The 17,855-nt window shown below is 37.3% G+C and overlaps 1 protein-coding gene across 1 annotated transcript; it reads left to right on the plus strand.

Moving 5' to 3' along the window:
* The first annotated feature begins 12,431 nt into the window (after nucleotides 1-12,431).
* On the plus strand, nucleotides 12,432-17,325 carry LOC115953423 (translin). Its single transcript, XM_031071062.1, has 7 exons — nucleotides 12,432-12,845; nucleotides 12,966-13,062; nucleotides 13,418-13,533; nucleotides 15,838-15,882; nucleotides 16,234-16,259; nucleotides 16,587-16,722; nucleotides 16,848-17,325. Exons 1-7 carry the CDS (start codon nucleotides 12,455-12,457, stop codon nucleotides 16,958-16,960), a joined length of 924 nt encoding a protein of 307 aa, XP_030926922.1. The 5' UTR covers nucleotides 12,432-12,454; the 3' UTR covers nucleotides 16,961-17,325.
* The last annotated feature ends 530 nt before the right edge of the window (nucleotides 17,326-17,855 follow it).

Below are 17,855 nucleotides of genomic sequence, written 5' to 3' on the forward strand. Positions count from 1 at the left end.
AAATGTTAATATGTATGTTATTTTGTTAGGTAAAATTGTGTTCTTCAAGTGAGTGTGTATCTATTTCTCCACAGCTTCTTAGCAAGTATTATAACATCTTAATTTGAAACGGGTTACATGATTTTATTTTTCAGATAAGATCCTATTTGTCACATGCACTACCTTCTTTCTAAGACCAATTACTTGTTTGCTGTTGAGAAACTGTGAGCATTTCGAGGCAGTTTGGAATGGATGGCAATATAAAAGGGTCTCCTTCTAAGCTATTGAGGTGAACAATCAAGGTTCACTAGTACTATGCAAAGGATTTAAGGTCAAATTATTAGTTGTAATGCATGTATATGTACCAATACTTTAATGCTACTTCAGGTTTTCACAGCTCCTTCAGTGAGATCACAACAGGTCCGCAAACGCCAATGGCACCTTCAGTCTTCTCTTACTATCGCTGTTTTGGAAAGCTTATCCCCAGACTAGGAATCTGTGAAGAAATGAATCTGAAAGGCCATTAATAACCCCAAAAAAAAAAAAAAAAATGTAGTGACAAAAAGGGGACGGGAAATGCAACACATGGGTTACAACATTGTCACATATTCATGCCATGATAACAAAAAGAAGTGAACTTTACTAGTTAAGAAAGAAGAAAAATAGGGATCATTCTGCTTGTTGAGTTATGTGGAGCTTAATTTGAATTTGATCAGATTATGATCCAACCTAATATAAGAGTGTCATGGTTTAATTGGAGATTTCTAAGCCTGAGAAAAATTTTGGCCTGTCTATGTGGGATATAAATACAAAAACATTGTATCTCTCTATGTATTAAGTTCAAAGAACATCTTACTCTCATGTGGCAAGAAGCAAACAATTGTGAAACTTTTACTTTGTCTATTTTATTACATTATGTTATATAAACACTAGTGTAACCCTAAATTTTTATATAGTGGAGGTGGAGGCACTCGTTGTCGAACCATGTAAAATCTTTAAAAAACTGGTTGGTGCCCTATCATAATAATAAAATAGAAGAATGAAAGTACAAATGAAAAACTGTAAGGTATCAAACACCAGCTCTGCAATATCGACGTAAAAAAAAAAAAAAAAAACTTGTATTCCAGAGCTACGCATCCAAATTAAGGTTAGCTGATATAACACATACAACCAAAAGTTACCTCCAGAGTTAATTGTGTAGGATCTATGGCGAACTCAGACTCAGCCAGGTCAGGAATCAACTCGAACTCCGGGTCGGCCATGTACATGCCTCTCTCTCTGTCTCTAGAAAATTATAGTGTAAAAAAAAAATCTCTGTTTTTGATTCATCGTGTGTAGAAAGTAGAATATATATACAAGTCCAGCTAGAGTTGGTTAGTACTGGGTTTTTTTTAATTCTAAAAAGTATAAACAATGGCTAGGCCTAGTTGTGTTAGGAACTAAGATGTTGATGAAATCAAACGAGAGGTAAATTACACCCTTTGTTGAGTAGCAGAAGTAGCAGGGTGAGGGAGAGAGAGCTCTCAAGTTCATCACTGGCGACATTATCAAAATGAAGAAGTACTGGTTGAGAAAGAATTAACCTTATTCTCATTGATTACAGTGTTATTATATATACAAATCTCTTTTTTTTTTTTAATCGAAAACAGAGGAAGTGAGGGAGGAAATTAAATAAATTTGAAAGTAACTAATTAATCTAGTAGCCTTTATACAGTCATAACGGCCTTGACGTGCTGCGTGTAATAAATCCTGAGCGCACTCGCATCAAAAATTGTATAATAGAATAAGAGGCATATATATTTTAGTTAATTAAGTCCAAAATTCACCCATATTAAACCATGCAAAATTATATAAAAATACATGATTACTACAATAGCTTTGTATTTTTTTTTTCTCTCACCTCTTACTCTCATGTCTCATTAGATTTTCTTGATAATAATTTTAAATTAATTAATGAAAATGATTTTTTAAATAAAATATAATGTAGAATAGATAATTTGATGTAGGTATTTTTAAAAATTAGTTGTGTAAAATAAAATAAAAATAGGTTTTTATGCTAAAATAGATTAAAAAAAATTTACATAAACTAATGCGAATGCTCTAACATATTCCTTGTTATTTTACTTTTAAAAAACATTTTTAACTATTCAATAAGGGTAATTTTTGCCCAATAAATAATGGACATCGAACCTAATAATAGTATAGATAATAGTCTAGAAGATGAAGGGGTTTGCTATATTTGGATGTGGATATAGGTGGTACGAGGCAGCATTTGTGATCTTGGCTCCAATGGTAGCATTATTGACTCCATGCATGGTTTTCATGAATATTATTGTCCATATGTAAGCTTGTAAATGAGTAGAGTAAAAATAAGTATGAAAAGTTTAGGATATTTTCATTTAATTTTGTTGTCAAGTTGGAATTTTTCACCAATGTAGGTTGTAAATGAGCTGAGCAAACTTTGATTTATTTATTTTTATTAAACAAGTTTGAGCTTATTCACAAATTACTCGATAAACTTGTTCATAAATATTAATGCTAATATTTTTTACCTTTTTACAAATATATATTTGTAAGGACTCGATTTTGCGACGAACCTAAACAGTATTGGGTTCGTACGTACAAAGGCCCAAACAATATCATTTGTAGAGCGTGGGTTTGAAAGGCTAGGCCTTGGTCACCAGACGGTGGATTTTTCGTGATGTTCCCATATGGTTAAGTTTTCTTCACCCCTGGAGTCTTTCTCCTGGAGGTGGGCTGAGAGGCTCCGGTTTCTGGCCATTTTTCCCAGCCCCTTCCCTAGGTCACTTATTTTCCCTTTTATACTGGTCTGTGTTCGCTGTCCTTCGTCCACGTGTAGGGTCAAACTTTCCAAGACTGATACTTGTCCCATCAGCCCATACCCAAAGTCGTTGGGGGTGGTTGTAAAAGCCAAAGAATGCGGCTCTGTCAGGTGCAGAGCATTGAATGGCCGTAAGGGCAGCTTTCCCCGGATATTTTAGATTTTTCTTCCTAGTTTTAATCCTATACCATTTTTACCCCTCTTTCTGATGGGACTTTGGGTCTACCGAGGACTGAACTGTCCTCGGCTGAATCCCAAGGCTAACCTACCGAGCTTGGGCCATAGCCTTCCTCGGCTTGGGCCTCTGGCCTCCTCACGGGTAAATGGGCCCGGCCCATAAATTATTTGGACCCCACAATAGCCCCTCAAAACCCTGCTATCCAACTTTTTAGTTGGAAAGGGGGGTTTTGGTAATACCAAGCTTTTATTATGGCTCATTTAATTCGGCCTTTCACTAATGCTGGCGGTTCTCCATCTGCTCAGGAAACGCACCGGTCTGTGAGACAGTCTTTTGATTTTATTCCTGATGCGTTCTTGTCGTTTGGTTATCCAAAACGCGTTTTTAATGACCTCTATTTACGAGACTACTTTAATTCGATGGTTTTTTATGAGGTGGAGAAGTGGAACCGGCATATTTGTGTTTGCAAATTCCTTTGGAGATCTGAACCTATTAAATGCCTCCCGCTCCACCCTCCGTATAAGAGGGAAGGTAGGAGGTTATTGTTTTTGTAAAGAGTCCCTTTTCATCCTTCTAAGATTTGAAATACTTGGTCTCCTCTAGAGTTTATTTTACCCACCAGTTTATACACTAAATCGTGATACGCTTTACCATAACAACGAGTAATGAAGGAACCATACCCCTCCCGTAAACGTCACGTTCCAATAAAGCTCGTAATGGCTCGGTCAGGACAGGGATGGCGAAGACTCAAAATCAACCTCACCTTTCTTTCAGCCAAAATCCGAAGTAGGGACTCGTCACGTCAAACTTCCGGCGTGACTGAGTCGAGGACACCCATTATCAGTACCAACCGCTCTCTCATGAGCATACCTAACATGGCACCAGTGTGCTAGGAGTCAGGACTGAGGCAGGGACCAAGCGCCCCTGCTTCTTCCTCTCTTCGTTCACTGGTGTCTCTTTTTGCCTCTCTTTCTTCTTCTTTCCACCACCAGGTCCATCCTGGTGTTTTTCCTTCTCCCTCTTTTGCTCATTTTTCTTTCTTTTCATCTCTTCTCTCTTCTTCTCCTCCTTCTTTTCATTCATCTCCTCCATCTTCTTCATTCATCTCTTCCATCTTCTTCCGAAGAAGGTCCTTCTCTCAATATGGGCGCTACCGAGAAGAAGGTCCTTCTCTCGATATAGGCGCTACCGAGGCAGAGTTTGGAAGGACCTCAGAGACGAGTTTAAAAAGAGATCTGACTGTTCACTTAATGTATTGCTCTTTTTTCTTCTTTTTTTTTTTTTTTTTTTTGACAATCTACTTTTTGTATAGGCTTGTTTAAGCCCCTCTTTGTACGTTGTAATACATCTTTATATTAATAAAAATTGTTATCACTTTACTTCACATGTTCTTTCTCTATTTTTTCGAGATAATAGCGTAATGCATAGACATACAACTTTGTGAATTCTTTTTATTCTTAAACCGTGGCCGACGTCTAGGACCAAAGTCCCAGTTAATAAAAAGATCTTGCTCTGTGTTTATAAAAACAATCCGACTTAATAATAATACTGAATCGAACAAATGATACTTAGGGCTGAAACTCCCATTAGACAGGAAAAGAAAGGACATTATGATGAGCTTATTGGGTTGGCCTGGCACAATACCGCCGACCTTAGAGTACAATACTTGGGGGCCCTAATCCTTTATCAAAGAGAAGGGCACTATTATGAATTTGCAAGTGTTGTTCGGCACAATAATATAGCATTTGAATCAATGACACTTAGGGCCAAAATGCTTGCTAAAAAAGATATCACCATAACCTTAATAGAGTTGTTTAGCACAACAATGCCAACCTATGAAAAACGATACTTACCCCAAAACTAGCCAAGATGATAGCTCAATGCCCGGTGCAGTGTAGGAAGTAACCATCCGAGAACATATCACCCGCAAAATGAACTGCCCCCCTATGCTACTGAATAGTGGGGTGTTTCTCCATCTTCTTAACACTCCTATTGGCATTAGCCTTTTACAGTATCTGAGCCGAGGATTGAGTAACTTAGAATTGTTATTAAGTAGCCAACCTTTACAAAGCTCAATCTTCTTCTCATCCAAGAAATTGGTTGCCCAAGTAGCTGGTTTCCCCATAGGCTTGAGTCAATACCTTGGTTCTATCCAAAACCTAGTTTTCCTCATCCAGGTAGTTGGTTTCTCCATAGGCTTGAGTCCGAAGACCATGCAATGCCTTGGTTCTGTCCAAAACCTAGTTTTCCTCATCCAGGTAGTTGGTTTCCCCATAGGCTTGAGTCCGAGAACTATGCAATGCCTTAGTTCTGTCCAAAACCTAGTTTTCTCATCCGAGTAGTTGGTTTCCCCATAGGTTTGAGTCCGAGGACTATGCAATACCTTAGTTCTGTCCAAAACCTAGTTTTCTCATCCAAGTAGTTGGTTTCCCCATAGGCTTGAGTCCGAGGACTATGCAATGCCTTGGTTCTGTCCAAAACCTAGTTTTCTCATCCAGGTAGTTGGTTTCCCCATAGGCTTGAGTCCGAGATGCAATGCCTTGGTTCTGTCCAAAACCTAGTTTTCCTCATCCAGGTAGTTGGTTTCCCCATAGGCTTGAGTCCGAGGACCATGCAATGCCTTGGTTCTATCCAAAACCTAGTTTTCCTCATCCAGGTAGTTGGTTTCTCCATAGGCTTGAGTCCGAGGACCATGCAATGCCTTAGTTCTGTCCAAAACCTAGTTTTTCTCATCCAGGTAGTTGGTTTCCTCATAGGCTTGAGTCCGAGGACCATGCAATGCCTTGGTTCTGTCCAAAACCTAGTTGTCCTCATCCAGGTAGTTGGTTTCTTCATAGGCTTGAGTCCGTGGACCATGCAATGCCTTGGTTCTGTCCAAAACCTAGTTTTCCTCATCCAGGTAGTTGGTTTCCCCATAGGCTTGAGTCCGTGGACCATGCAATGCCTTGGTTCTGTCCAAAACCTAGTTTTCCTCATCCAGGTAGTTGGTTTCCCCATAGGCTTGAGTCCGAGGACCATGCAATGCCTTGATTCTGTCCAAAACCTAGTTGTCCTCATCCAGGTAGTTGGTTTCTCCATAGGCTTGAGTCCCGTGGACCATGCAATGCCTTGGTTCTGTCAAAACCTAGTTTTCCTCATCCAGGTAGTTGGTTTCCCATAGGCTTGAGTCTGTGGACCATGCAATGCCTTGGTTCTGTCCAAAACCTAGTTTTCCTCATCCAGGTAGTTGGTTTCCCCATAGGCTTGAGTCCGAGGACTATGCAATGCCTTGGTTCTGTCCAAAACCTAGTTTTCTTTGGCGCTGGACCTTGGCTTTAGGGGAGTTAGCTCCTCGGCCAAGCCCCTAAAATTATCTGGGCGATTAACGCTACCAAGCGTAGCCCCTAGTCAAGAAGCATAGCCCCTAGCGGAACTTTACTCTAAAACTCTATAACCAGTTGTCAGAAATGACAAGGGAACTCTCTCGACCCACCGCCTATGCCAACACACAAGCCTTTCCCACAGACGGCGCCAATTGTAAGGACTCGATTTTGCGACGAACCTAAACAGTATTGGGTTCGTACGTACAAAGGCCCAAACAATATCATTTGTAGAGCGTGGGTTTGAAAGGCTAGGCCTTGGTCACCAGACGGTGGGTTTTTCGTGATGTTCCCACATGGTTAAGTTTTCTTCACCCCTGAAGTCTTTCTCCTGGAGGTGGGCTGAGAGGCTCCGGTTTCTGGCCATTTTTCCCAACCCCTTCCCTAGGTCACTTATTTTCCCTTTTATACTGGCCTGTGTTCGCTGTCCTTCGTCCACGTGTAGGGTCAAACTTTCCAAAACTGATACTTGTCCCATCAGCCCATACCCAAAGTCGTTGGGGGTGGTTGTAAAAGCCAAAGAATGCGGCTCTGTCAGGTGCAGAGCATTGAATGGCGTAAGGGCAGCTTTCCCCGGATATTTTAGATTTTTCTTCCTAGTTTTAATCCTATACCGTTTTTACCCCTCTTTCTGATGGGACTTTGGGTCTGCCGAGGACTGAACTGTCCTCGGCTGAATCCCAAGGCTAACCTGCCGAGCTTGGACCATAGCCTTCCTCGGCTTGGGCCTCTGGCCTCCTCACGGGTAAATGGGCCCGGCCCATAAATTATTTGGGCCCCACAATATTAATTTTAGTAATTAAATTATAGTTAAAATTATATTGTTATATGTGTCTAAATGTAATAGTTCTCATTCAAAGTAAAAGAGTATCTAAGTTGGAAAATCTTTCCATGGATGTTTAGTTAAAGCCTAGGAATTAAAATTTTGAATTACCCTATAAATGATTGTGATAAGAGAAGAATATACATAACTTTTTATTTTTTCAAATTATTTTTTAGAATCATACAAAATTATTCTTATAGGTTATAATCCCCATTATTGAGCAATCCCATAAAATTTTAAATCCTAATTCCTATGTAATCATAATAAAACAAGAAATAATTTTTACTTTTTAAAAGGCAACAGTGGAGACATACAATGCAAACATGAAACAACCCCACTTTTCGGATTTTTTTAGAAAATAACTATAAAATCTAAACAATATCATTAGTTAGCAAACGTTTCAAACTATTTTGGTTTCTAACAATTCGAGTTTATTGGAGTCGATTTGTGGGTTGTAAAATTGAGTTTAGGATACTCGATTTTCCTTTTTTGCAGTGAATGGCGTGGGAAATGGGCGTACAGAAATCGAGTTAAATAAACTCGATTTCCATGCTTACAAACCAAGTCCAACGAACTCGGTTTTTACACATGGAAATCGAGTTAAATAAACTCGATTTCCATGCATACAAACCGAGTCCAATACACTCGGTTTTTACACATAGAAATCGAGTCCATTGGACTCGATTTCTGTGTTTAAAAAACAAGTCTATTAGACTCGGTTTGTATGTATAAAATCCGAATCTAAGTTGGTTTTGCCACACGTGTCTCTCAACAAAACTGAAAAAAAAAACTCTCATTCAAAACAGTCTCAAAAAAACTCAGTCCTCCCCACACTTACAATACTCTCAAAAAAAACTCTTTAGTTCAAAAAACTCTCTCATTCCCTCCCACACTCACAGTGCATCACTCAAAAAACTCAGTCTCTCTCTCTCTCTCTCACTCTCAGTCCTCTTCAGCTCCGTCCTTCTCCGTCGCCGTTCCGTCGCACTCATCCCTCTCTTCAGCTCCGTCGCCGTTCCGTCGCACTCATCCCTCTCTCCGTCGCCGTCGGCCCTCCATCTCGCTCCGGTCTCTCACTTCCCGTCGCCGTCGCCGTCTGGTTTTCACAAACAATTTCCATTTAGGTACGTTTCTATTACTTCACCGATTTCTTATTTTCTAACTTTTTAATGTCAAGTATTGGGCTTTCCCTCTGTTTGGCAGCCGAGAAACTGCAGGAAAGCAAAAGAAAATTAGTAAGAAAAGTTTGAGTCTTATGTTAAAGTATTTTTTTTTTTTGGAGTTTTTATCTCAGCGAAAGCATTGGTTGAGTGGTGAGTTTTGCTTTTTGTTGTGTACCAAAATAATGAATAGCCTTGGATCATGTTTCTACTACGATCTATCATCAAATTAATATGGGGTTTCATTATGTTGATTTGTCATGTGTTAGAAACGGTTCATGCTTGAGAAAATTATCTGTGTATTCTTGTATAAAGTATGAGTACTATATGTTTGAAGAAATGTTTAAATGAATAGAATCTATTTTATTATGACTTGTACCTCAGAGCATGATTTAAGTATTTGTATATGTGTGTACTTTTGCGATTCCTTTATTATGTTTTTATATGGTGGTTGAAGTAATTTGCCTGATAGAGGTGCTGAATGCTGATATTGTCATCCTAAACATTCAAACTGGTTGGCATCTTCTAAGATGGATGTTGGCTCCAAGTATAGCATAATATGTTGTTAAGTTTAAACGTCTTGTAAAATGGAAAATTGGGTTGGAAACATTAGATAGTGTTATGAATGTAGACGTGTTAGATGTTTAATTGGTGTCATGTAGTTACCTTGTGCATCAATTTATTATACTGTTTATAATAGTATTGTTTTGGCTGCTTTGTGCTTTTTGTATGTAGTCTTTTTTTCAATAAAATTATTCTTATAAAAAAAAGGCTCTCCTAAATATTACAATATGAAATTCATCATATATATTAAAATTTCTGTCTAGAAATTTATTTTCCTTTCTTCCTTCTTTATATAAGCATAGAAATGATGTATAGCCTCCTAATGTGGTGCATTGATCATCTAGGACTGCAAACTGTAGACATGTAGTTGTTTGTACAATTTCGTCCTCTACGCCGACTTCTGCACGAGGCTCCAAAGTGACGTATAACTCAAAATCTGCTACTTGTTTCCATTTGTCCATCTTACTAAACATGAATTTCACATGTTTGTCCTCTGTTATCGCCATATATCTGTAATTAATGCATTGATTGAGGACTTCATATGGAGAACGGAAAGTAATATGTATGTCATGCAAAGCAGGGTTCACTTGCAACTCTTCCATAATTTTTACTTTCAGCTCATTCAAGATCTTTAGCTTACGGCGTATCATCATATAGTAGCACTGGATACCCGGACCTTGAAATGAGACTCCATCATAAGGGTTGGCATTGCTAAGGGATCCACCGTAGTATATATTTATATAGATCATTGTCAACCTATAGATCATCAAGTGCAATTGTGTTAGTGATAAATTTATAACGCTCAATCAACATCAATCACAAAACTTTGCGTATGAAATGCCAACAATACTAACCTCAACCAAATTTGCATATATACTCACCTTTAGTAATCTTATAAAAATAGTAATTACCAATTTCATATTCTTTAAAAATTCTAAATCATTCTAGGGGCATGACTTTCAAAACCCATTCAAATAAGTTATGATGAACAAAAATATTATATACCAACCAGTTATCCATTGAAATCTCTGTTACAAATCTTAAACAAATATATCTTGAAATAATTTATGGTAAAAAGACTACTATCTTAGGTATCAAACTCATAATCCATTTCATATCCATGAGAAAGACCTAAAAGTACTAAATATTCCTAACAATTGATCACAATATTTAGTACTAAATATTCCCAATAATTAATCACAATATTAATTTTTTTTTTAACTTAGCATATTATCACAATATTTACACTAACAAACAAAACAAATATTCCCATATGTTGTAATAACATAATAATCACAATATTTGGTACTAAATATTCCCAATAATCACAATAGTTGTAGTTATTTTCTAAAAAAATCCCTAATGACTCCGTTCTTTTTGCCAATATCTAATCCCCTAAAATCCTAAAGGGCTATGGAAATGGACAGTGTTTGCTCTCTTTCTATTTTTAAAGTCTGCTCCTTTTTTCCTAACTTGGAATGTTACAAATGGTAACAACACCAAATATTTAATTTTTTTCACAAACTATACGTGCTCGTGCTGCACCATCCTTACACATTCATTCATGGTCATGGTCATGGTCATGACCATTTCATGTTACAATTTTACTGTTGCAACTTCCTTAAAAAAAATAAAAAATAATTGGATTTATAAGATTTTGAGCTTCGAACCTTTAGCCAAAAAAGTTTTATATATTCTCTTAAATGAAAAAATAAAAATAAAAAGGAACAAAATTGCATATCTAGAGTACTCAAATTTTCACATAATAATCACAATATTTGGTACTAAATATTCCCAATAATCACAATATTAACTTTCTTAAAAAAAAACTTAGCAAATAATTTAATCACAATATTCACACTAACAAAAAAAAAAAAAAATTCCCCAATATGTTGTAATTTAATCAAAATATTTTACACTAACAAAAAAAAGTTCCCCAATATGTTGTAATTTAATCACAATTATTTACTAAATATTCCCAACAATTAATCATTAAATTACTACTCATTATAGATATTTTTTCTTAAGTAGATTCATGATCTTATATAAATGTGTCATAACATTAATTTAAAAAAAAAAAAAATAGCAAATAATCACAATATACTAACAAATAAATTAATCACACTATTTACACTAACAAATAAGAAAAACAAAACATTTCCTAATATGTTCTAAATTTTTCTTTAAAAAAAACCTAGCAAATAATCACAATATACTAACAAATAAATTGATCACAATATTTACACTAACAAATAAGAAAAACAAAACTTTTCCTAATATGTTCTAAATTTTTCTTTAAAAAAAATCTAGCAAATAATCACAATATTGTAAAAATATTACCTGAGAATGTTGTGTGATGAGTGTTCTGTGAGTGAGTTGAATATAGAGAGTGTTCAAGAGAGAGCTGAATATAGAGAACTTATTCCCAAGAGAGAGCTGAATATAGAGTGTTCTGCTGATATATGGAAGACATTCACAATACAGAGAACTTTCCCACGGCAAGAGGGACAGGTCCAGCTGGGACCCACAGACACGTGGAGGGCTGGGGGACTGAAGCTGCTGTGGGGGAACTGTGATGCCCACGTGTGTTGCTGCTGTGGGGATGCTGTTGGATGGGAGTGCTGCTGTTTGATGGAACTGATGCTGGCAGTTTTAAAAGGAAATCGAGTGCAAAGGACTCGGTTCCTAAGCCTGAAAATTAAGTTTGATGAACTCGTTTTCAAAGAGTGGAAATCGAGTCCAATGAACTCGATTTCCAGGCTTTGAAACCGAGTGCAAAGGACTCGGTTTCCATGCTTTAAAACCGAGTCCTTTGAACTCGTTTTCCTTTTAAATTTTAAAATGAGAACAATTTCGTTCTTCCATTTATTTTCTATTTAAAAGAAATTTATTTACACGTTCTGGATCAATTTGATTTATGTATTTCTCTCAAATAGTTTTTATTTCAATTTGGTTGTAGTGAGATAGCTCAACATTTGTTGTTGACTTGTTGACCAACGTAAATAAATTCTGAACAAAAAAATAGATGAAATTATTATATGTTAAACATTAAAAGACAAAGATAGGATAGGATTACATGTCTAAATGGAGTGTGTACGGATTACATGTCAGATTCACGTTTATGTTGCTGCTGTGGGGATGCTGTTGGATGGGAGTGCTGCTGTTTGATGATGCTGGCAGTTTTAAAAGGAAATCGAGTGCAAAGGACTTGGTTCCTAAGCCTGAAAATTGAGTTTGGTGAACTCGTTTTCAAAGAGTGGAAATCGAGTCCAATGGACTCGATTTCCAGGCTTTGAAACCGAGTGCAAGGGACTCGGTTTCCATGCTTTAAAACCGAGTCCTTTGGACTCGTTTTCCAGGCTCAGAAGTCGACTTCTTTCAACTCGATTTCTCGCAATAATAAAATAAAAAACCCAGGAAATCATCCCCTCTGAACTCGAGTTGTTATATTCCAAATTAGTTTCAAACGTTTCCTAACTAATGAAATAGTTTGAGTTTTGTAGTTATTTTCTGAAAAATCCCCCACTTTTCCCAAAAAAGCCCAAAAATATGAGGCCAGCGTTTCGAAACGCTTACTTCAACCTGAGTCGCTCCTTAAACCCCAACCCCACCAAGCTCACTTTACCACCCTTCTCACTCAACGCATTCCCAACTTTCTCCACTTCTCTACCACCAACGTTTCGTACCTTTCGCTTAACAACCGAAACGTTTCGTCCAACTCGCACCTGCTGCTCCTACTCTCCGATGGCTGACGGTGAAGCCCACGCGCCGCCCACCTCGTTTCCTTCGCTGGAGAAGCAGTTCGAGGTCTTCCGCGTCCAGCTCGAAGACTCCGGAAGCTTGCGCGAGCGCATTCGAGCTGTGGTGATGGAGATCGAGTCCACTACAAGGCTCATCCACGCCAATCTTCTCCTTGTCCACCAGTCTCGCCCAACTCCTGGTACTCAATCTCTCTCTCTCTCTCTCTCTCTACATTTCTAGGGTTTTGGTTCGCACTCTGTTTTGTACTGATTTGAAAGAAAATGGTGTGTGTGTGTGTTTTTATTTTGGTTTGAGTTAGAGCTTTTAGAGAAAGCGAAGGCTCAGGTTGGTGTGCTGAAGGAGCTGTACAATCGGCTTGCTGTGGTTCTGAGTGAATGCCCTGGGCAGTACTACAGGTGAGTCGTGAAGAAGAGACTTTTCTTATGCAACAAGTTCATTTCTATGTCTAATGCTATGAAGCACTGAAACTTCGAAAACCCCAGCGTGTCCGGACACGTCTGGGACACTTCTACATGCGTGTTTTTTTCCCTTAAATTGAAAAAAATCCATAAATGAACAAAATTTACATAAAAATATGTATTATTTAATTAATTGCGGTATCCCCACTATGTCGTGTCCTAATTTTTTCAAAGAATTGATGTGTAATTGGTGTCCGTGTCCGTGCTTAATAGGTCTAATATATGGATGTAATTTGGTTTATTTATGTATGGTTAGGCAATTTATCTTGGTTTGTGTTGTGCTTGTGAAAAGGTATCATGGTGATTGGAGGAGTGAGACACAGACAGTGGTTTCTTTGCTTGCTTTCATGCACTGGTTGGAAACAGGAACTCTTCTTATGCACTCTGAAGCTGAGGAAATGCTTGGGTGTATGTTTGCTTTTACTCTCTCTTTTTTGTTTCTTTACAATAACGAGTTTTTATTTTATTCATCTTGTTCTTTATTATCCCTCCCCCAAGTGGGTGTGTTTGTAAGTGCATACATCTGGATTATGTTACTTGAGCTATGTGCATTATATTTCATAATTTTCCATGTGATAGAAGTGGCAAAAACTGCTCAAACCCATTACCCATGTGTCTCATGATTTGATCCTAGGATGACTCATGGTAGTGCAATGCTAGACTAGCAATGGAGTTATAGGGCCAACGTATACACATTGCATTTTGCCTGAATTTGTGTATGAATAAGTGCTATTTTTTAAGACCATGATTTGGAGCAATTTATGATTACATGTTTATTTCTCTTTTAAATATGGCACCTCCATGTGAGTTGACGTTGGTGGTATCTATGGGAAAGAAGTGGCATGGGGGGAAGATCCTTGTGATAATCTCATTAAGAGAGGAGTCAAATTAGTAGGGTGGTGTTGTATGCTTGTATGTGTCGTTGTAATGGACGGACCATGTAGCATATTTTGTTATGCTGTAATGTTGCGTTCAAGCTGTGGAGTTTTGTTTTAGTACCTTTGGGCTTCCATGGGTGCTACCCAGAATGGTCACTGATCTTTTGTTTTGATTGTGGAATTGCTTAGGCAAGTAGTCTTCACATATTTGGAATCTGGTTCTGTTATATTTGATGTGGACACTATGGCAAGAGTGTAACCATATTACAATTGAGAATTTGGAAATTACAGGGACATATTTGATAGAATTGTTTCTAGATTGTTGTTTGATTGGTCCTGGGTGTGGGGTTTTACTAATGGTAACTCCATTTCTGAGTTTCTAGAATCATTTTCCCCTTGTGCATAACATCTTGTAATTCTTTAGACTCCTTTGTATACATTCCCATGTGCATGAAGTAGTCTCACTCAATAAAATTATTATTACTAAAAAAAAGGAGAAAGCAGTGGCAACAATGTGGTAAGGGGGTGTTTGGATATGTGGGTTTCCATCACTCATCACCCAAAATAAGTGGGTCCCACGGAGAAGAAGCTTGTTTGGCTGTGTTTCCAAGTTTTGTTTTCATCACTCAATTCTTTGATTTTTGAGTAATGAGTTAGCAAAACTGAAAACAACTTTTGGGTGTTTTTGAGTTAGCAAAACAAAGTGATGATGACATTTTCGTAATATCCCTCACATAAGTGGGCCCCACGGTCAGAGTGTAGTCAAATCCACGACAAACTTCGTACTCCCCACCAACGGCTCTAATGAGCATTTGCTCCCACGCCTACTCCTCATCTGCCTAAAGCCACATACCTCCATCTTTCTTCACTTCCTCATCACAACCCCATCTTCAGAGTAAATGAAGGAAGTTCAGCCCAGCCACGTCTAGCGAGCCATCTGACCTGATACAACCCGTGGCGGCCATAGCTCAGATCAGCGAAGGATGACGGCAAGATAACCCGAAAACCCAAGAGCATTTCTTCAAAGTTTCAGAAACCCCAAGCTAGATCCACCACTCTCTCTTCCTTGAACAAACATGAATGGGTGTTGGGTTTACTTGTTTAGATTCTATTTTTATTTTTCTTTTATTTTTCCTGCTTCTGTATTTAGAACACCGTGGTGTTGTGTGTTAGGTGTTCTTTTTTTTCTTGTTTGGGATTTTTGAAACTTCAGTGGGAGGGTTTGGAAAATTTATCACGAAATCAACACAACTTTCTTTCATGGATGGGTTTACATGGTAGCAGAGGAAGGAAAGGAAGGAAGAAAATAATATCATAAAATCCAAAAATTTGAAGAACAGAGGTTTCGGGAGAAAGAGAAGAAGCATTGGGTGAGTTGAGTGATTCTTTATTTTACATTCTTCTTTTATTGTAATAGTGTGGGTCCCACTTTTTTGAGTTTTTGGATTTGAAAACATATCCAGGTTTAGGTGCCAAACCGGTTTAAGGTGATATTTGGGGATTTTTGAGTGATAGGAAATGAGTTATAAGGTGATGAGTGATGATATTTGAGTGATGGGTGATGAGTGAGCATTTTCTTTCATCCAAACAGCCCCTAATTGTTTTTAATTCTCACTTCCCCTACACTTATCTTCCCCCCAAAAATATCTTGAGTCTTTATGCCCTAATTTTTTAGTTAATTAATATCTATTACTGCCTACAGTGTTTCCTATCATTTCCGGTCATAATAATACAGTTTAAGTTGCCAAAGTAATATGCATGTATCCAGCTTTTGTTCATTTTTCACTTTTGCACTGAACTATATTCTAATATTATTTATTTTTCAAATATGTAGTGAACAATTCAGAGTTTGGTCTGGACATTGAAGATTATCTTGTTGGTAAGTTTTCTTGCAGCATCAAATATCTTATTGGTAATTTGTCATAATGATGTGGATGATACCAACTTGTTGGTCACATATAAGTTCCATACAACTTCTCCTTTTTGTGTGTGGGCCAAAACACCACCAATACACACAGTGACACAGACTTATGAATTCAATACAGGTGCGTATGGTACAGACTATAGAAGTGTGATAATCAATTTCACAGTTCATTTGCACTTGTACGACTATCCTCAAGAGTCCAATTTATACTATCTAATTTGTTGTAGATACTAAGTCAGCATGTAGTAGTGGTCATTCTTTTTATGATAGATATATACTGATGTTGGCATGTTCTTAATTATGCAGGTATTTGTTTCATGTCCAATGAATTGGTAAGTACTCTTCTGCACAATTTCAAAAGCATGGCATCTTGCATATGCAAACTGCAAACATTTGCTCTGCATGTTTGTCATTAGTCTTGATTAAAATGGTAGGGACACCAGGAAAGTGTGAAAATTGTATATGAAAGTAACAAAATGTGAAGAGGTACATTCTGGAGTATACACTCAAACCATGTATTTTGAACATTATAATATGATAAAGATGAGCAAATTGATTGAGTTACGCTGCTCATTGATTGGCCTATTTGTTAGTGTTAAAGTAAACGATAAATTAGTAAAAAGGAAGGGTTTCTTAGGCAGTACATTGTGTCTTTGCAGCCAAGGTATGTGGTGAACCAAGTGACAGCTGGAGACTATGATTGCCCAAGAAAGGTGTTGAAATTCTTAACGGATCTGCATGCAGCCTTCCGTATGCTTAATCTCCGAAATGATTTTTTGCGCAAGAAGTTTGATGGTAGGCCATCTTATCAAACCTTTTTCCCTTCATAAACCTTATATCAATGCAAAATTTTCAAGTCTGCTATTATTTTGAATGGGGTCCTCTTGTATTAATCTTCTCTCATCTTTCACCTGTGGCAGGTATGAAGTATGACCTAAGAAGAGTTGAAGAAGTTTACTATGATGTTAAAATTCGAGGTTTGGCCGCTGCCGGTGATGCAATTGGAGAACAAGGAATTGAAGGACAATCTTAAATTACAAGAAGTTTTCTGATTCTTAGTTATCTCTGTACGTCTTGATGATATGACAAGTCAGTAACTTCGCTTAATTGAAATATTTAAGATGGCTCAAAGGGTTTTTGTGGTGCAAAATCAAAATCAATTCCTTTGAAAATGCCTGGTCTATCAAAGTCATCAGATAATTAGGTGAGATATACAGGTGATAAGTCAGTAATTTTGCTGTTTGACAGATTTAGATAGCTCATAGAGGCTTTTGTGTTCGCAAAGTCTAAATTAAATTCCTTTGAAATACCTTGTCTGTCAAAATCATTATAGATAATTGGGTAAGATACAATCATACAAGTAGTGCGATGAAGGGTTTTGACCTTTGCATTCATAAATAGCGTTTTAGATTCTAATGTTTCAAAGCTTTTTGAAGGACATAAATGGAAGTTTCTTGTGCGGATTTCTTCTCTCTTTGTCCAAGTAATAGTTTTTTTTTTTAAAGCTTGTCCAAGTAATAGTTTAGCAATTATGATTGCAACCACTATTTTTTTAATTTTTCCCCTTTTTATGCTTTCAATAAAGTTTTCCAGTTCATTCGAAAAAGATATTAAAACACAGACATTTACATTTTTGACCATGAAAACAGAGACATTATTGGTGTCATTGTCAATTCTTAAAAGTGGAAAATAGCAAGGTGTTAGAAAATCAGAACTGTACCTACCAAACTCATTACAAGGGCGTTAAAAGACGCCTCTGAACTCTGAAGTCATGAAGATATTTGCGATGCGAACTGTTATTCTCCTTTAGCGGTGGATGTCAATGAAATTAACATATGATATGATTTTAGTAGGGACCATCAGATTTAAAAACAATAAATCTTCATGATTATATATATATATACACAATTTGCACAAGAAGCTAATGT

This window comes from Quercus lobata, chromosome 7, assembly GCF_001633185.2.
Source record: "Quercus lobata isolate SW786 chromosome 7, ValleyOak3.0 Primary Assembly, whole genome shotgun sequence".
Lineage (NCBI taxonomy): Eukaryota > Viridiplantae > Streptophyta > Magnoliopsida > Fagales > Fagaceae > Quercus > Quercus lobata.